The 19404-nt window shown below is 46.4% G+C and overlaps 1 protein-coding gene across 5 annotated transcripts in view; it reads right to left on the bottom strand.

Moving 5' to 3' along the window:
* PHACTR4 (phosphatase and actin regulator 4) overlaps positions 1–19404 on the bottom strand; it is a 50303-nt gene that overhangs the window by 24546 nt on the left and 6353 nt on the right. For 2 of the 5 annotated variants that reach the window (XM_050983228.1, XM_050983230.1), the window contains exon 2: positions 7694–7740. In XM_050983228.1, the coding sequence (XP_050839185.1) occupies positions 7694–7709 (16 nt within the window). In that variant the 5' untranslated portion in view covers positions 7710–7740. Of the gene's footprint in view, positions 1–5436; positions 5536–7410; positions 7557–7693; positions 7741–13755; positions 13839–19404 lie in introns of those variants that run through there. The other 3 variants (XM_050983231.1, XM_050983229.1, XM_030231160.2) reach the window with 3 other exon arrangements.

Below are 19404 nucleotides of genomic sequence, written 5' to 3'. Positions count from 1 at the left end.
ACCTCCTTCTATTACACAAATACGCCTTTAGAAACAACGTGGATAAATATTTGCCCAATACAAGAAGACAACTCCAAGAGGAACTATTCCAGTTTATCAACTCTGTGATTCATGTTGATACAAGCTTTATTCTCTATTTAAGGAACTAGATAACGCTTAGGAAGTGCATCTGCCCAAATAATGTTTCACAGATCTGCCACGGGCCACCCTAAACAGTGGCACAGCCAGACCTCAGGTCACACCCAGACAAGAGCCATCAGCAAGACAGGGAGTGAATCTCCACCCCAATTATTGACCCTTGCTCAACCACCAAGGTATCTCTGAGCAGCAGCCAGGCTGAAGATGGAAACATGAGTAAAACATTGCTGCTAATGTGAATAAAGCAGTGCTGGGGTGGTGCAGCGTAACATCCCCTTCTTCCCTTTGGAACTGGGAGATAATTATGGAGGCCCAAAGGAGCTGAAAACAAAGTGAGAGCAGTCCACCTGCACCCTCAGCCTTACCCTGAAATCCCAACCCCAGATGCTCCTATTTTCTGCCAGTACCAAGAGAACTTGGGAAAACAAGGTGGTGGCAGCCACAGGCACCAAGAGCCATCCAGGAAGAAGGCACAAAGGTCAGACAGGATGATCGTGTCCCAAACCATACAGACCTTGAGCCCCCCAAAACCCGATGCTGTTCATGCATCACGCTGACTCACATGGCATTGGCCCACTGACTTGAGTGCAGGGACAATGCCACAGGAATTGTTTACACTGTCAAGGTCCTTTCATAGAATTAAAGGAAACTTCAAGAGATGAGATAACACCAACAGTTCTGAAGATACAGAATCCTAACATTGTAGGAAGCTATTTCTCTCTGAGTTGCTCCCCTCTCTTGTAGGAACAATCCCTCACACATTCCCAGATTCCTCATTTCACCTCATTCTCTTCATCCCGTGTCTGTAGAGCACCAGCAGCAGTGTGGTACACAAAAATTATGGTGTATAAACACAAATATTGAACTGTTTCTCTGTGCACTTTGGGTTTAAAATCAGGGATTTTTTGGGATATTTTTGCTTGTGCTGAATTCCCATCTCAAAAAGCTTGTGGAAGGTGCTGACTCCTTTGCTGTGAGAATTATCCCCTGAAGTCCCTGCAATTACAGGCTAGCGCAATGCCATCTAAATCTGTCACCTTATCAACAGCAGGGCTGGCTGGCCTCTGGGCACTTAAACTGGTCCAAAATCCCAGGTGGCCCCTTGGCTATACCAGCCCCCACATCCTCTGGGTGCCTTCTTTGAGACAGCCCAGACACTTTGTCATTAGCAACCTTGAAGGCTGTTTCTGCAGTAAATGAGCTCCTTGGATCTTCCAAAACAATTCTCACCTTCCTCAAGGGAACAGAAAAGAATAGAAATAAAACCTCACCAAAAAATCTGCAGTTCTTAACAAGATCAGCCCTTAAAAAACAAAAAAAAGAGAGAGAATCAAAGCTTGGAAATGAAAAGCTGACTTATCCTTTAATAACAGAACTTTCCTGTATTTATGGAGATTTCTGGTTTGGCACAAAAACATCTGCTCCTTTAGTGGGGGTGATAAGTATCACTTCTATACTCTGGTGATGCTGAAACCAAGAGGCCTGTTTTACTGGTAAATGAGCAGAGAAAAACATTTTCCATTACTTTGAAACCCAAATTCTATTCTCACTGGGGTGTAGGGCTTCACCTCTCCACTGTACGTGGTCATCTCCAGCCACTGTGTTCTGTGCTGCTGCAGCCACTGCTGGAGCTTGCCCTGGCAGTGACAACACCAACACCACTCCAGCTCATTCAAACCCTGCCTGGAAGTCAGGCCAGCACAGCCTGGAGGTCTGTGCCCAGGAGGAAAACAACCTGGCTGTAATGGCCACAGTCAGTGCCTGAACATGCACTATGGCTCTTCTGTCCTTCCAGGATCATTTTGGTTCCTGGGTTTTCCTAACAATGGTCACCTTGCAATTTATCCCACTGCTTAAAACCAAGATACAGATAATCCCTTTTAAGCTCCTCACCCCAGCTGTGTTTAGAACAATCACCACAGGCTATCATGGGTGCAAAATGTGATTTTCAAGCCAGAACTAATTATTCTCTGCAAATATGATGGCCCAGAGTAGTCCCCATCACAGAATGACATCACTTCACTGAACGGCAGATCCTGGATGCCAGGAAGGTGTGACACAAGGAAGTCTCCTTTTTAACTCCTTGTTCTTCTGTTCTTTTCCTAAACATCTCTTTAGGGATGGGCTTAAGGGATCCTTGCTGTGGAGGAGTGAAAGGCTTCACAGGGTGTTCATTGTCAAACTCATTTAAAAAAAACCACTCCAGCACGGCCCCAGACACCACCTCCCAACATTAACTCTAGGAAGCCTGATCAATATTTTATCCTGAAAAGGAACATAAGAAAAAGCCCTGAACAGGGTAAGGGTGCCAGACTGACACACATAATCCCATTAAGAGTTATCCAGAGCACTCAGTTTGCTCAGTATCTGAGAGATAACAGGATTAACTTCATGTTCAACATAATTTCAGCCTAATAATTGCGGAGTCACTCCTACAGCCTAATGTCATTGATTCAGCAGGGGATTCCCATCCCCCCCCCCTTGAGTTCCAGCCTTGAAAGCCCCTTCATTAGCGTCAGCATCTTAAGTTAATTACTTGTAGAGATTTTCCTTTCCCCTCCCAAAGCAAAATGTAACTTAACCCCTGCAACCTACAATGCTTGGGCAGAACAAACCCCTGCCTTCCCTGCAGGAAGGGACCTTGTTTATTTTCCTAATCACCACTTCAGTTTCCAAGAGTTAATGTTAAGACCAAAGAGGCTAGAGGGGAGAAAGGCAGGTTTTTTCATCATTTTGGTTGTATTTCAACAAAAAACATGACAAAGGCTGGTTATAGTCCTCTCAAAGATCAAGGTTCAGCCTCAGATCCCTGCCTAACTCTGCCTTCCTAGGAAGAGGGGGTTGATCAGCCAGCCAGGATCACCACAGAGCCTCCAGGAGCGATTTTTCTTGCCAAGCCATGACTTGCTGCTCACCTCGCCTTGGAAGAAACGAGTCCCTTAAAGCAGTGGGGCTGGGGAAGGAAAGGGAAAGCGCACAAAGCAAACAGTATATAGAGCTGCTTCCGACCGTGTGGGGGAACAGAGAACGAGAACAGCGATGTGTTTTTATAGGGGATTTTCTCATGGAGCACAGAACACTATTAAATTCTACCTTTCAAGTGCAGGGGGAGGCTGTGCTATACCAACCAAGGCCAGTGTTGCTATGCTGGCACTGAGCCTAACACGGTGCCAAATCAGACCTCACTGCACTGCCTATGAAAGCCAATGTCCACAGCCACTGCTTGGCTGCACCGTCATGGTTTGTCTCTTCTAACCCCCCAAAAAAGGGGAGGGAGGAGAGAGGGAAATCTCCTACAGAAATGCAATTCACAAAATTCTAGAATGTTTTGATTTTAAAGCGACCTTCAAACTCCTCTCGTTCCACTCCCTGCCACAGTCCACTATTCCAGGGTGCTCCAAGCGCCGTTCAAGCTGGCCTTGGACACTTGCAGGGATGGGGCAGCCACAGCTTCTGTGGACAGCCTGTGCCAGGGCCTCCCCTCCCTCACAGGGAAGAATTCCGTCCCAACATCGCACCCAACCCTGCCCCGGGCAGCGGGAAGCCGTTCCCCCGGCCTGGCCCCACTGTCCCCCCTTCAGCCCGGCCCGCCTTGGCCCGGCCCCGCGCGCCCTCTGGCGGCCACAGCGCAACTCTGCGGCCCCCGGAGCCTGAGGGCTCCGGGGCCGAACCTCCGACCCTGCGGGGTAAATTTATCGGATAAATTTATCATAACCCAGACAGTAAATTCTTTTGAAATCTTAAAATCTCTGCTTCAAAAAACGAGACAAACTCAGGCTGGTTGAAGAGCCATGTTCTCCCTAAGCAAGTCACGGTTATCCACTCCTTCCACCCAGCTGAATGGGTCCAACCCGTAAAAAAGCAACCAGGTATCTCCGGTTTCTTGTTTGTTTCAGGATACAAAAGACACCTTCAGCAGCCAGAGACAGGGCTCCTTTCCAAGACAAAGGAAAGCCAGGCAGATAAAGTGGTGATGTCAGCAGTGACAACATCCAAATGTTGACACTGGGACTGCACCTCAGGACCAGCCTGAGGGCCTGGGAGTAGCTTTGTCCAGCCAACAGCTCAGCTAACACTGGCAGCCACAGCTCACAAAGGCAGCAAGATAATGAGAACATTCGGTATTTTGTTTTTAAAAGGCCAGGTTTGCCACTCAATCTGGACACATTGCTCCTGTGTGAAGAAATAGTAATAACAAAAATCACATTTATACTAAACCCGCTTGTCCCTGGTTCCAGGCAGTCTCCTCTTCTACTCCCAAACCCAATAAAATCAGCTACTGAAATCCCTGGACAGAATTTACAGGCAATGTTCCAGGAGCAAGGTGAATTTAAGGTCCAACAAGTCAAAAAAGAAAACTAGAAACTCTGGAAACCTACTGCCCTGCTCCATGCCCTACTTACTGAGCCACAGGAACTCCACACTCACTGTTTCACAGCAAATCTCCCTGAATAGCCCAGAGGGCTGACTGCATGTTCTGCAAGGTCTTATCTCTTCACACAAGGAATAAGATTGTTCAATTCTGTCATGAAGCACTTCAGCAAAGACATTTCTCACTCAACATCAACCTTTGCCACTATCTTGTTCCAACCAGCCTGGAGGCCGAGGCATCTCCATCCCAGCACATCCACAGCTGAGCCAGGAAACCACAAAACCAGCAGAATTAACCTCTGCTTTCCCCCAGCCTGAGATACGGGTTCAAACTACATGACCACTTAGCACACCACCTTCAAAAGTCACTCAAAATGGAGTGTCACAGAGTTACGAGGTCTCTGGCAGGTCAGCAAATAATCTCTGTAAAACACTTGGCTTGTAGCTCAGGAGGGAAAGGCAGCAAGAGTTCAGACACCTCCTCAACTTGTTCAGGGAGGAATTATTGGGTATTAATTTTCAGAAATGCCACGCTAACTAGACGGATGGCTAAGCTGAACCACTTGCAAATGCAGCAGGCAGAAAAACAACACCAACATGGCATTGAGTGCCCCAAGCACCCTGACACCACTCAGTACATTAATTACACTAAGAACTAGAACAAATTTAAGAACAAAAGGCTGTCAGGATAATGTCTCAAAGTATTTTGCTAACCTGTCAAGTGCACTCAACTTATTTCTGGTAATGCTTTCAGGTAGGTAAGGAAATGCTCTGTGCTGCACCTTGTTTGAAAGACAAATGCTTTCCACTGAAATCAGTTCCAGACTCTGGTAACCTGCCTAAGGAACAGCAGGAATTTGCCTTTCTACCTGCTTGCAAGTTAGTGCACATCAAGGCAGGGTTGTGAGCAAATTTTAAGCTGTGTACCTGTTCTAGAATACCATGTATGGACAGCTCTGAAACTTCACTGCAGCTGCCTGGAGACCTGGCTTCCACTCGTCCTCAGGGATGAGCATGAATTAAAATCTGAAGACAACAGCAAATTTCATTTTTAATTAGGCAGGGCAGTGAGCCAAGGAAGGCTCCCTCATCCACCCATGGCTGGTGGAGGCTGACAGCTCAAAAGGATTTACGCTTCCCTGTGCATTCCCAGTGGCCATTCCAAGCACACCAGCTCAAACAAGCACCAGCCATGCAGCATTGTGAGCGCAGTTAATATCCAACCAGGGAAGGACAGCAATGCATACAAAGCACCAGGCTTGAAGGGAACAAAGGGCAGCAACTTGGACTTCAGCTCAGCTCCATCTTACCTCATCTCCGGGATCAACCCAGTAGTCCTGAGCTTAGCACTTGGAGAATAGCCATAAAAGCAAAGGAATTTCAAGAAATTATAATAAAAGATCCATCTTTTTATTCTGTCTTTAATACAGGGCTCTTGGCTTCCAGCACTAAGGAGGTAAAGCTTCATGACCAGCCATGGAGGGTGTCTGAGCATGCAAAGATCCAGGTTGGATTCTCCAGCCCAAACTGGCACTGCTCAAGTTGTTCAGAGGAGAATGGGAAGTAACTTCAGTAAAGTTGGCAAAATGCAAACAGAACATACAGCTTTTCACATCCCAGGCCACTAGCACCCATCAAAACAAACACTCTCACAAACCTCAAAAGGCTCCAGCTCTGTGTCTCACTGACCCAGCCAAAAAAATGGGGTTCAACTGCTCGTGAAAAGGGACACAAAGCTTTGTGATGCAAACAGAGGTGGCTGGTGGCAGTCCCAGCACAGGCCGAGTCCTGGTGAATGAGGAGGAGAGCTCCCTGACCACAGAATGGCTGGGGATGGGAGGGACCTTGAACGTCTTGTTCCACCCCCTGCTGTGGCAGGGACACCTTCCACTAGACCAGGCTGCTCAGAGCCTCATCCAACCTGGCCTTGATGTTGCTCAAAGCCATCCCAGTAACTGAAGCTCTAGAGACTGAGAAATGGCCCTGCTCTGCTGTGCTGTGTCCCAGGGCTGAGTAGGAGCTGCCACCTCCACAGACACTGCTCCAGCCTCAGCTGCCAGTGCCACACTCACTTCACCTTCCACCTCCTCCACAAGTCATCTTTTGGAATTAGTTTGCCATGAGCAAATCAGAAGGGAAAGCAATCACCACAGATTAAATGTGCACCTTACAGCCTGACAAAGAGGGGGCACAGCAGTTCTTGCCACCAGGACTACAAGCACATTTATGCAGGAGCTCTTGGCTTGCAGATGATCTAACCAGGCCACTGGGCTCCAACACACCAGCTCTGTATGAAGCCAAAAACTGGCCTTCATCTGCCTCACCAAGCGTACTGCCCTGCTGACAAGTACAACCGTTACCAAAGCTGTCAGCATGGCATCTCCTGATTGCACAGAATAACCTAGAAATATTATTTATGAGTTAGAATCACCAACTGCACTATCACAGTCCAGAAGATGTGAGGCCAATATGCTGCGTGGATACTCCGACAGTGCAGGCAAGAGCTTTAATGCACATCTCATGTCAATAGCAGGGAAAAATGGGCATTTAACTCCTTTCTTGTAGCCATTTTAGGCAAACAGATGGAAGAGCTGTTCATGGCAATCTCTAAGCAAAAAATCTGTGAGTTTTAGTTACAACTGTAGCCTTGCATCAGTTAAACCTACCAGCAATGAATTTGATTGCTTCAGGGCAAGCACTACACACTGCCTAAAGCAAGAGATTTAAATTTTAATTAGAAAAAAAAATCCTGTATCTTCTGCAACGCAGAGCAGCCTAAAGGAATAAATACAGAACAACAAGAACAGCCAGAAGCTGATCCTCCTTTACACCTTGCCATGTGCCTTGTTCAAACCAGCTCATTGCTTCTGGACTCCTCCTTATTAAGAAAGGGGATGTTACCTGTTTTCAAGAACTTGGGATAGCCAAGAGACCAGTATTCCAGGTTTCACAGATGGGAGATTCCAAAAAAGATCTTCCATATGTACAGAGTTTCAGTCAGATCTGGTCCACACCACAGTACAAATGCAGCTGATGCATCTGCCAAACTACATTATTTTCTAATCACCTTCTACACTTGAAATGAAGACACCAAGTTTAAAGTAATCAGGTGCTTTATGATACTTAACCAAGGGGGACAGGTCAGGTCCATAATCTGTGGTAAGATACCTAAGACTGTACTCACCAGCGTTCTCTTCCATTCCTCTTGTGCACTAGTGTCCAGAAAAATTCCTACAAAAACAGTAAACAAAGTCAACACACAAAATTCCAAGTGCGAACAAAGCTCAGATTTAGTTTTATTTCTCTATCAGCTCTGCTCAGCCTACACAAAACCAGTGTGGAGGGAACCTAAGGGAACCTAGAGCAGAAATCCTGCCCCAAACTAGGAAGAGTGTGACATTGTCACCCCTATTTGAAGGTATCAGACACATGCTGTGATGGAAAGAAAAGAGAAACAAAATTAAGGTGACATAATTACAAGGCAGAAATATTTGTTCCCAGGGAAAATATTCCACATCTGCCTCTCCAGGAAGGGATGTGCCTGCTGTAAAAGGGAACAGCCTACTGCTTATCTAGCAAAGGCAGCACAGCACGTGCACAGGAAGTATTTCAGATGTCAGACAGCATCAAGGCACTTCTGAGCAGACTGGGGGGGGAACCAAAAAAAAAAAAAAGGAACCAGAATTTTAGTAAAAAAGCAATTTTTTTTCTGGAGAAAGTTCTGAAATGAGATGCTAGGGGAACTAAGTTTGGGGAAATCACGATGTGTCTTGATTTTGACAGATTCTGCAGCACAGGCTCAGTATTTTAGAAAAAGGGAGGTTCTGTCCTCAAAATCTTGCAGTTCAAATTTAGATGACAACCACAACTGGACATGTCAGCAGGAACAGCATGGGGTGACTGGGGAAGAACTACAAAATCAGGTTGTTTCACTGCTGAGGAGTCGAAGCCAGCCTTTATCCATAGCCCAGTTCAGCCTAACCTTCTCCTCATGAAGCCCAGGCCAACTCATCCCCTTTGGTCCCAGCACAAAGCACAGTTTGGTGGCTTTAGTTTAACATCACATCAGCTCATCATCTTCAAGTGATAACTTGCTGAGTGTGCAGCATGTGCTCAGCTTGTTCAAGAGCATCCCAGGGCTGCAGTGTCAGCGGGGACAACCACAACACACCACCCATGGAAGCTCTGCCAGTGGGGCTTTTCAGCTTTGCTTCGCTCAGCTGTGTGGGGGAAAATGCTTCTTTGGATCAGACAGCCATGCTCCAGGCTACTTCTCTCTGATGCAGCTCAAATTCCATCACAGCAATGTTCTTGGAATGGAAGGGGGAAACACCTCAACAGAGCCATTAAACCCTCAAAACATAATTGGGGATCACAGCTTTAAACAGCTCAGAAAAGGGAACAAGTACCTGTACAGGCTTCTGGGCAGCAAACGAGTGGATCAAGAACATCAGAAGGTTTTGATTTCAGAAGCAGACAGCCACAAATTGCTCAGGAAACACCTTCAGTCCCTACAGTCTAATCCATTAGCACTGTTAAAATACAGCTTTCACATGCATTTGGATGCATGGTTTGGTGCATCCATGTGCTGCACCAAGGACACCATTTGCAAGAACTGGAATGAATGAACTACAGCATCATTTAGGCTGGAAAAGCCCCCTAAAATGATTGAGTCCAACCATTAACCAAGACAACCACTAACCCATGTCGTCAAGTGCCACACCCATGTGTTTTTGAACGCTTCAAGGAATGGTGACTCCAACACTGCTCTGAGCAGCCTGTGCCATGGCTCGACAACCCTTTTGGTGAAGACATTTTCCCTGATATCCAACCTAAAACTCCCTGACACAACTCGAGGCTGTTTTCTCTTATCCTGTCCCTTACTCTCTAGGTGCAGAGTCTGATCCTCATCTGCTCCAGTCTCCTGCCAGGGAATGCTCCCCCTCTGAAGGCAGAAGAGCCATCACCATCCCTGCCTGTCCTTTCAAGCATGCCCTTGTGGGAAAGGAAAGCAGAAGGGAAACTGAAACTGCCACCTCAAGGCCTGCTTGAACCTCAGCACAAATGACAGCAGTGCTCCCACTGCTCCCCAGGAGCTGGGTTTAATTTGACTTTCAAGGGCACTGCTGCACAGGCTGTGCTGAGCTCTGCACTGCATGGGGCACATTTGTGCCTGGAATACTGATCCTGGCAGCAGTCACTGCTGGACACTCACTGTGCGCACCCCAGACATCTGTTACCGCCTGATGGCACAGCTGGGAGCACCTCAGCCTGTGCTGGGAGGCTCTTTCTGAGCAGAACACTAAATCCACAATATCTGGTTATCAACAGAAGCAGCATAAAAGGCACACTGGGGGGAAAAAAGTGATGCCAGGGTAGAGGAAGAAGGAGCAAAGTCTGCACTCCTGCAGCACATTGCCTGCACTAAGGAACAGGCACTTCTCACCAAAGAAATGGATTAAGCAGCGCAGATCCTGCTGCCAGCATTAACTACAAGTGGCTAACTGGAAAGATATATTCTGGAATAATATTTGAGATAACCCACTCCACGGAACAGAAATTTGCTTTTATCCCGTACTGTCACAGGATTCCCAGATACCTCCTTCTGAGAAAACTTGGCTTTTCATTTCCTCTAGCATGACATGCCACAGCTCCTCTGAATATTCATGTCCTCTGAGTGTCCTACATTTCCTGGGCCTGACAGCTGTGTGAAATTCCTGTTCCTGAGAGCCCTGTTGCTGGCACAGCTCAGGACTTTCCCCTGCCCCTCTGGTACTCTGGCCACCAGAGCAGCAGAACCATGGTCTTTGTCTGCCTCGAGACTTCAAACACTTTACAGCTTTTTCCCCAGCTCTTTGTACCATTCTAAGAATATATTCCTGTTCCATTGACCCAGCTCTGAACTCCTGCAGAAAGATGATGGCTTCTTTCCAGCTAGGCAGCTAATCCACACACAATAGAAAAGGACTGTTTCACAGCAATGCTGGAGTGTTTTGTACCCTATTTCTTCAGTCTTAACACACTCCCTGTGCACAGGGAATTTTGTCTTTCCTAGCTCTGCCCATGTGCTCAGCTCTGTCACATTCTCCCCCAGCAACACAAATCGGCCCAATTCCAGATTTTGAATCTCCTCCCATGCCATGCCCTCCTATCCATTCCTTGCACCAGCATCGATGCAGCTGCTCTGGGAACAGTCAAAGCTGACCCAGATGCACACCAAGCACGTTCAGAGGAGTGGGCTGGGGATGACTGGACCTCGACAGGACCATGAAGCTGCACACCAAGGTGCTGCTGTTTGCTCCAGCCTTGGGCAATCCGCATCCATGAGCTTTACTGAATTCCCTTGTACAGCTTCCCCCCCTTTCCTCACCATCTCACTTTCAGCAGTCCTTACCCAGACCGCTGGAATATTAAGCATTCATTCTGTTTCCTTCAGAATGAAGCTCATTAGCTGGACCCCTCTGTCCTCACTGCTCATCTCCTCCAGTAACACGAACAGCTTCCTTCAAAAGACTATCGCACACTTCCAAAAGTCCAGCTAAAACCTAAGCCAATGTTGGTTGTTTTCCCCAACTAAACTAGAAAACTGACAACTCTTCCAAGCAGAAGTGGCACATTACTTCTCCACAGTGGCTGCCAACAGGCTTGCCTTAGGCATGGAAACGCAGTTTCGATGCTGGCTCAGCTCTAAATCACCATCCCAGAGAGGGACACGACACCAGCTGGGCAGCTACTACAGGGCTTTTACTGTAACGAGACACAAAACCCAAGGCTGTCTTGGAAAAAAATACATGTGGGGGAGAGAAAGAATGCTCTTATAAATGTTTGGAACTATATCCACCAGTTGGAGGGAAAGGGTTAACACACACCCATAGCTTGAGGAACATGGTCCTGCATTTATATAGACCATGACCCATGAAATTAAACAAGCTCACCTGACAACTCCCAGGTGATTATTCATTTTGACCTAATATGGTGCTAGTAACAGCCAATAAACAAATACTATATTATTGCCACTTCAGCCCTTTGCTTTACACTACTTAAAAAACTACATTACTGCAGCAGCACCCAGAAGGCTCCCATTGGGGCAGATGATGAGAGCCCAGCAAAGGGCTGATGCTGCTCACAACAGCTCACCATCATAACAAGAAAAAGCAGACACCAGGAGAAGGCCAGCTGGGAGATGGCAGCCAGGCACAGAGCAGCCTCTGCTTCATCACTCAGAGAATGTCCTGAGTCTTCCTCCCTGGTTTGCCAAACTCCACTTGAATGGCTGATCCAAGCCATCAGGACTCTCCCCAGCTGCAAATGGTTCTCAAGGGCTAGACTCACAAACCCTCCCCAACTAGCCCATGGATCGGGCTGCCCGTTCCTTTCTGTAAATGCAATTTCAAAAATAAAATCAACATTTTATTCTCTCACCAATAATTACTCCTTCCAGGAAGACAGATGAACGGATTTTTGCAAAGCTGAGATAACTCTGCCTAATGCCATGGGTCTGTTGGCCATGAAACTCCATCAGGTCCTCAGGGGGAAGGCTAAAGAAACTCATTTTATCTGCCAGCAGTGAGATTAAGAGCATGGTAAACAATATTAAAATTCTGTTCTACAAAGCAGAATACCTCAACAGCACCAAAATATTCTCCCAAAGGAGAGATTATAGCACGGGTGCACAACTGGAGTTTAAGTATTACAAGGGAAATTCTTAAAAAGCCTAAATAGATCAACCATGCCAAATGCCCTAGTACAGATTACAAGAGAAGGTGTAAAGGTGTAATTAACCTCTTGTTGGATAGAGTTGTACAAAGAGAAAGAGATGCATAAGCCCCTTTTCAAGTCAGTGGATGCCAAAAAGCTCATTTATTTTTCTGACTCCATCTAAAACAAACCAGCTCCACCTAAAAGTCTTGGTTTGCTCTTATGGTTTGAGCATCATTTGCTGGTTTCTGCAAATTGCTGGAACTACAAATGCTGGTTTCAAAATCCTCTGAGCAGCCTCGGCTGACCCAGTTTGTTCTGCACTAATCACACACCGAGCAGTGGAGAGGTCAGTTGGACGGAAATCAGAATATTCCTCCTCAGTAAAACCGCACAGATTAAACCCAGTTGTTCTGCAGCCTAATGTGGCAACATGCCAATTAATGGGGTGCACCACTAATTAGCAGCCCAGCAGTTTCCCTCTCTTTCCAAGGATCCCAACACTACAAGCATTTTTGCACTTGTTGGGAAGCAATGGCTTTGAGCAGAAGCACAGCAGCTGGTTAGTACAAGGAATGGGATTTGTGGAAGAAGTGGGAAAATCAGATATTAGCATAACAACTCTATGTGCAATTTAAATATAAAATTGGAATAACCAGGACTGAAAACCTCAATACAGTTCATATTACAGTCAATGAAACCAGCAGCTTTTTGTCACAGATTGAACATATGATAAGTGGCTCCCCATGCAAACAGCAAATGTTTTCCAGCAGCTCAGTAGCTGCCTGTGGGTGGCACAGTAATATAAGGTTACCAAAGAGGAACTGGAAAGGGAAGGGAGCTGCATCTTCCATGGCAGCACCACGGGGAAGGTGAGTGGCTTTTACCAACACCTAGGCAAAAGTAAACCTTAAAAGTGCTCACAGACAAGCTGTGCAGAACACTGGAGTGGGACTCCTGACCCTGCATCCTTACTGCTCTAGCAAAGAATCTCTGAGGATGGAAAAGATCTCCAGGATCACTGGGTCCAACCTGTGACCAATCACCACCTTGTCAAGCAGAGCACCACATCCAGCTGTTCCTTGAGCACCTCCAGGGATAGTGAGCAAACCTCTCATCCTGGACCCACCATTCTGGAGAGCAGCTGAGGACTGTGGGCTGCACGCATTAGCTGAGCTATAATAAGCTGTGTCAGTTCTATAGCACACTCTAAGGCACAAAATAACAGGGTTACTTATTTACCTCTGGCTTCTGGGGTGAAATTCAAACCACCTCTGCCTTCATTTTGTGGTTTCCATTTTCATCAAACTTTGAATAAAAACTTAGCAGCTGAGTACTCACTCGGTGCTGTGGTCATGCCCCTGTAATTATGACTCGATAGACAATTTCATTTGCAACCACCATTTCCTCCCCAGAACGAGGCCACTTTTTACTCTCAGCCACTGCAAAGCCATTTGAAAAGTGTTTCTTTTTGCCTCTATTTAAAAAGTGAGAGGAATGAGCTTAACCACCACCAAAGCACTAAAATGAATTTGTTAAAAAGCTCACCTGAACTCCCAAAAATCCTGCAGCGGCAGAGCTGAATTTGCAATCCTGCCATAAGGGTCTTTCCCAAAGCACCCAACTGCCTCCTAGGATAAAAAGCCCACAGGGTTTGTGCAATCAGATCAAACTCCATGCCTTCCCTGCTGCACGTTCCAGCACATAAACCAGGCATCTCTGAGCAAATTCCACAAAGGCAATGCAACGCTCCCCCTTGAAAAAATACGAGATGCACGAAACCTATGCTGTGTAGGTGTCATTGTCAACTCACAGAGTCAATGCTTTTTAACTGGGAACAGCCCACCTGTTTAAAATTAAAGCTTTCTGAATCGACACTCTGGAATTACATCACTGAATCTATAGCAGCATTACATTTCATCTTTTGAAGCAGATTTTGCCAAGCAGTTCAGGTAGTTTGAAATTCAGTTGTAGCCTTATTTTTTTTCTTTCACAGACTCACTAGCATAATTTCTAATTATTTCTGATTAAGATATCAAATTTCCTTGAAGAATTCCTCCTCAGACAATTATTTTCTTGCAAAGCTCCAGCTTTAATAAAAAGGTACCCAAGCTTTAACTAGGACAATAGAGAAATTGATTCCCACTACTGATCTGGCAAAGTCTTTATAACATAAGTTAGGCAGTCAGGCATCCCATTGTGAAAACAAGCTCATAAAGCTTCTGAACGAGAACATTTTCTTAAAAACAAAAAAAAAAACCACCAAAAAACAAAAAACCCACCCTTTTGTAGTTGTCATGGTTGTGCACAAAGTTTATGAAGCAGCAACACTGGGGATGGTGCTTAGTGCAGCCCTCTGACCTACTGGGCCAGATGGCTGATTTTGATCTCAGGTGGAACTTGAGCCTTTCCTAGTGCTCTTACAAATGCTTTCAGGCAGGGACACAATCATGGAATGGTTTGGGTTGGAAAGGCCTTTAAGGATCATCTAATTCCAACCTTCCTGCCATAGGCAGAGACATCTTCCACTAGACTATGCTGCTCAGCACACGGTCGCTCATATTTTAGGTTTTGGTCTGATATACTCCTCCAAATAATCTTTATTTAAATCTTAAGTGGGATAATCTTAAAGTCAGTAATCTCCTGGAACAGGAATGTTTCAGCTCTATTCTCTCATCACCACTCTAACTTTCCATTAGAAATGACATTTTCCAGCCAACACATTTAGCTGCATCAAGAGCTCAACAAAACTATCAGGGCTTCTTTCCAGCCACAAAAGGACCTTCCACAGTAACAATGGTTGAAAAAACACCCAACTGAAGCGACAAATCTCTTCTCGTGCCCTGCAGGCAGGCTAGCTGACCTGGGCCCAGAAGGCAACCAGGAAAAAATTGCTCTTCTCCAGCTGCGCAAATTAAATCAAGGGAATCATTATAACACCAAGGAGCAGAGAGGACCTTAAAATTGGAGACAACATCAACATCTCAACATTCTCGAGGCACAGGAGCTGAGGAAATGCTGTGGGATGGGCTGTATTAACAGGAAGGGTGCTGGACCTGGCTCTGCAAACCCAGCATGAGGATCCCTGGTTCACAAGCAGAGGATGCTCCACAAGACATGCCTTAGGAGCACTCCAGGTACATCCAGGAGGTCCCAGCCCTTCCCTGTACAGGAACCAGAGATCTCACAGAGCAGCTGACCCCAGCCAAAACCAGCCTGGTGCAGAAGCAGCTGGCTCAAATGCAGTTCAGTTCCTCAATTTGTTTGTCACATGGGCCACAAGCAGTTGCTGGAGAATAAGGGAAGGGAGTGAATACACAGGAGCTGCTCAGCAGCCACAGCACTTTTGGAAGTTTACACTGCTGCAGCCCCACACAGGACTGCAGCGCTGGTCCTCACAGCCAAGGGGTAGGGCTGGGCTGGGGAGACATCAAGTCATCAAGTCAGGCTTCCCAGCACCAAACAGCCTTGAAAACCTGACAGAATCACAGATCCTGCCCACTCCTGTCCCTTGTCCCACTGCAAACACCACAGGGAAGGTGTCACCCTTATCTTCCCATGCTGTATGATCACCAGGCCATGAGTACCTATCCTGCATAATCTCAGAGCATCTGTGACAAACCAAGATTGGTTATTCATATTTACAAGATTATTTGAGTTCTCTGCTACAAAACTATTCTCAAACTCCTCCAGTACACCTAGAAGCAAAAACCTAAAGCACCAACTGATCCCAAAGCAGCAGGATTTGTCAGACCTAGGTTTTGAAATAAGCAGGACCTCGCTGATCATAACTCAAGGGCAGGCACTACCCAGGAATTCCAGTTTAACCAGTTCCACGCTTTCTACCCCTCATTCCTCCCACTTTCTTGGAACAATGGGCGGCAACAAAACCCTGCCCCAATCTATACTAGAATAAACAATTCATTGGGATGAAAAGCCACCTGCTCCCCCCACACAGTTAAAAGCATTTCCAAATTCCAGCTCTCTCCCAGCCAGCACAGATGGACACACCAGGCACAGACACCCACTTTGCTTCCAGCACAGCCTTTGTCCAGCTGAGGCACAAAGCCTGATGGCAGAGGCTGCCTCCATCAGAGCTGTTTTGTTAAGGGATCATGACATAAACCAGCAATTCTCCAGCCACAAAAACAGTTCAGACTCACTCCTAGTACACTTCAATTGCAATCTGCTAAAACACACAGGCACTCTCTGGCTTTTGGGGACCACATCCCTCCACTGGCAGATCACATCCTGAGATCTGACTAATGTATCACCTGTCCTACATGCCCCCAGATGATTAAATTTAACATGGAACAGCTCAGTCATCACCAGAATTTTCACTTTCTTGCACACCCCACTTCTGTCCAGGGCGATTCCGCAGGAAGTAAATAACCCCTTTGCAAAGGAAGTGATAGCCCCAAGAGCAGGCAATAAAACACTAAAATGGAGCCTGAATTCTGCCTTGCTCACTCCTGCTGGACCTGCCCTGTAATCCCTCAAGTGTGGTGACATTTAGGGTGGCCTTGGATTCGCAGCAGGAACAGGGCTAGGCAAATGGAGCCTGGCCACCAGAGACTGCTGAATACTCACTCAGACACTGCTGCCTTTGCCAAGTTAAAATCAGCAGAGAGGCTGTTCCTGCAGCGCACACCGAGCTCCAAAAGCACCAGACACTGACATCTCCTTCCCTGCTCCCGGGCTTGCGGTTCCTGTGCTGTTCAGCAAGTCCGGCCATCTGCAGAACGCTTCCATTAGGACCTGGCTACTCACAGGACAGATTCCTGCTGTGCTTAATCACTGTCCCTGCAGACCTAAGGCAGAGCTGGTGTCCCACAGCCCTCCTATCCACACTGCACTGCCCTGGTGCCACTCTCTCCCTCTTGGCACCCCAAGCACAAGGGGAAGAGTTTCTGAGCACAGTGATCTCCTTGTCCAAGACCAATTCTCCCAGTCCCCTCAAGTGTACAGGGATCTCTAGCCACAAGATTCATTCATCCTAACAGAACGGCTCAGGAACTGCTTCTGTCATCTTCTGCCTTTCAAGTTAGCTTTCTTTGAAGACAAATGCTAATATCCTTTACAAAAAATCCAAATCTGATCCAAAACTAGACACATCACTGGAATGAATCACACAGCGTTATTAATTCTCCCACCCATCAAAACAGAAATGTCTCACCTTGCAAAGCAATTGTAGTGGTTGCCCAGGCTCACAGAAATCTGTCCCATCTGTTAAAAATCTGGGTGCACTAAATGAGACTATTTGACAAGCACTCTGCTGCAAGATAGCAAACATTTCACCCGCAACGGCTACTTCAAACCTAGACAGTGATTACAGGTAGCTGAGCTTGGTTCCTATCAGCTAGCACAAACACAGCCTCCCAAAAATGAATTCCTTTTGAAGACTGAGCTTGTAGGGACACTAAATTCCAGAATTAAGCCTGCAACCGTGAGAAAGCTTCACAAAAACAAGCTTGGAAGATCTCGCACTCCAAACTGCTACAATCAAAAGTAGGGAACAAAGTGTTCCTGCCTTCAACGCTAACAGAAATGGCAAATAAACCAGGACCTCCACTTCACCTGCACACAGTGTGCGGAATAGGCAAAGCCTCTCTGATTTCCAACTCCAAGGGACACCCACAATAAAACAGGAGCTATTCACTATGAAGGAGGAGACAGGAATTACACTCCCAGAGCTGAGCAGTGCCGGCATCCACCACCCCAGCTCCCCATGCACTGCACTCCCAAATGCTTCAGTGCTGCATTTTGAACAGCAGGTTAACCCCATACATTCACTTGGGCAAAAGTCAGCCGCTGCTGATCCCCACACACGGCAAGTTCAACAACAATTTCCAGCCAACATCTCCGACAGACTCTTGGCAGAGGATACGTTCCCCTCCTGTTTAATGGGGATACAAATCCATTCCCACCACATTCCTATTTCAACTGAAATAGTTGTCACAAGCGACATGCCACATCAGAACTGGAATTTTTGATGAGGAAGCTTTATTTGCTTTTAAAGTGCTCACGCTCAAAAGAGGGCAAGGATGAAGAGGGAACGATCAACGCGGGCAAATGTTAAACTGTCACACTTCCCCAAAAGCAACCTCAACACCAGCTCCAAATGAGGTTTTGTTGAAAGCAAACTTATCAGCAGCACTGTCAGCCATCCCAGAGAACTCACATCCCACTGAGGGACCAACAGTGCCCTTCTCCAGATCAACGTTCTGCTCCAAGTTCAAGAACACAGCATATTTTGTAGGACACCAGAGCAAGGCAACATGTGGCTCTAAATCCACACAAAACTACTACCCACATTATCTTGAGGATGCAAATTGAACCACTTGCTGCGGGCATTAAGAATGAAAATTGCTTCCTGCACCAAAGCCATCTTGGAAATACCAAAGAATTAAAGAATTTGAGCTTACAGTACAACAGGACCAAACTACAGTCATATTATAAGCCAACAGGTAATATCAAACCCTGAGGCATGCATTTGTGGAGAACACAGTCTACAATCACAGGTTCAATTATCTTAAATGATAATCAAAAGGTAGTAAGATAAACAATCACATCAGCATAAGGAATCCTACTCTGCATTTACTCAGCAGTGCAGCCACACATGATAGGACAAAGCAATGCTCACGACATAATATTAAAAATAGTAATACTATTACAATGAAAGAGTGGTTTCAGTACTCATTACATGCACCAGAAACACAGAATAGCCTTCAATGTTATCCCCTCTGAAATGACTCTGCTCAGCAAGAACAGAGGAATGAATTGGCCATGACATTCATGCGAACCCGCAATGGACTAAGAGCAAACTCCACCTGCTTGTTAAAGATTTCACTGCTATAGAAACTATGATTAAATACACAGAGCCATGAATCAGCCACCTGAAACGAAGGTATGCCTTGGCAGGCACAGCAGCACCCAGCACACTGACAGTTCAGTCACCACCGGCCCCCCAAAACTGTGACATTATGCAGAAAAACAGCTTTATCCAGACATTTCAGCTCCCACAAACATTTCATCTTTCTTACCTTTGGGGCTGGTTGTTTTAGGGGCTCTCTTGGTTTTGGCAGTGCTTAGAGCTGCACATGCCCCTTACAGGAACAGCAAACAGGCTCCAAATCCATTTTGCCACAACTGGATAAAGCAGCTAAAACCAAAGCCCTGCTGCCTCTGGACCAGCTG

Source organism: Serinus canaria, chromosome 23 (assembly GCF_022539315.1).
Source record: "Serinus canaria isolate serCan28SL12 chromosome 23, serCan2020, whole genome shotgun sequence".
In the NCBI taxonomy this organism is placed as follows: Eukaryota; Metazoa; Chordata; class Aves; order Passeriformes; family Fringillidae; genus Serinus; species Serinus canaria.
The sequence above is the reverse complement of the archived record's forward strand: the minus strand, read 5'-3'. Positions and strand labels throughout refer to the sequence as shown.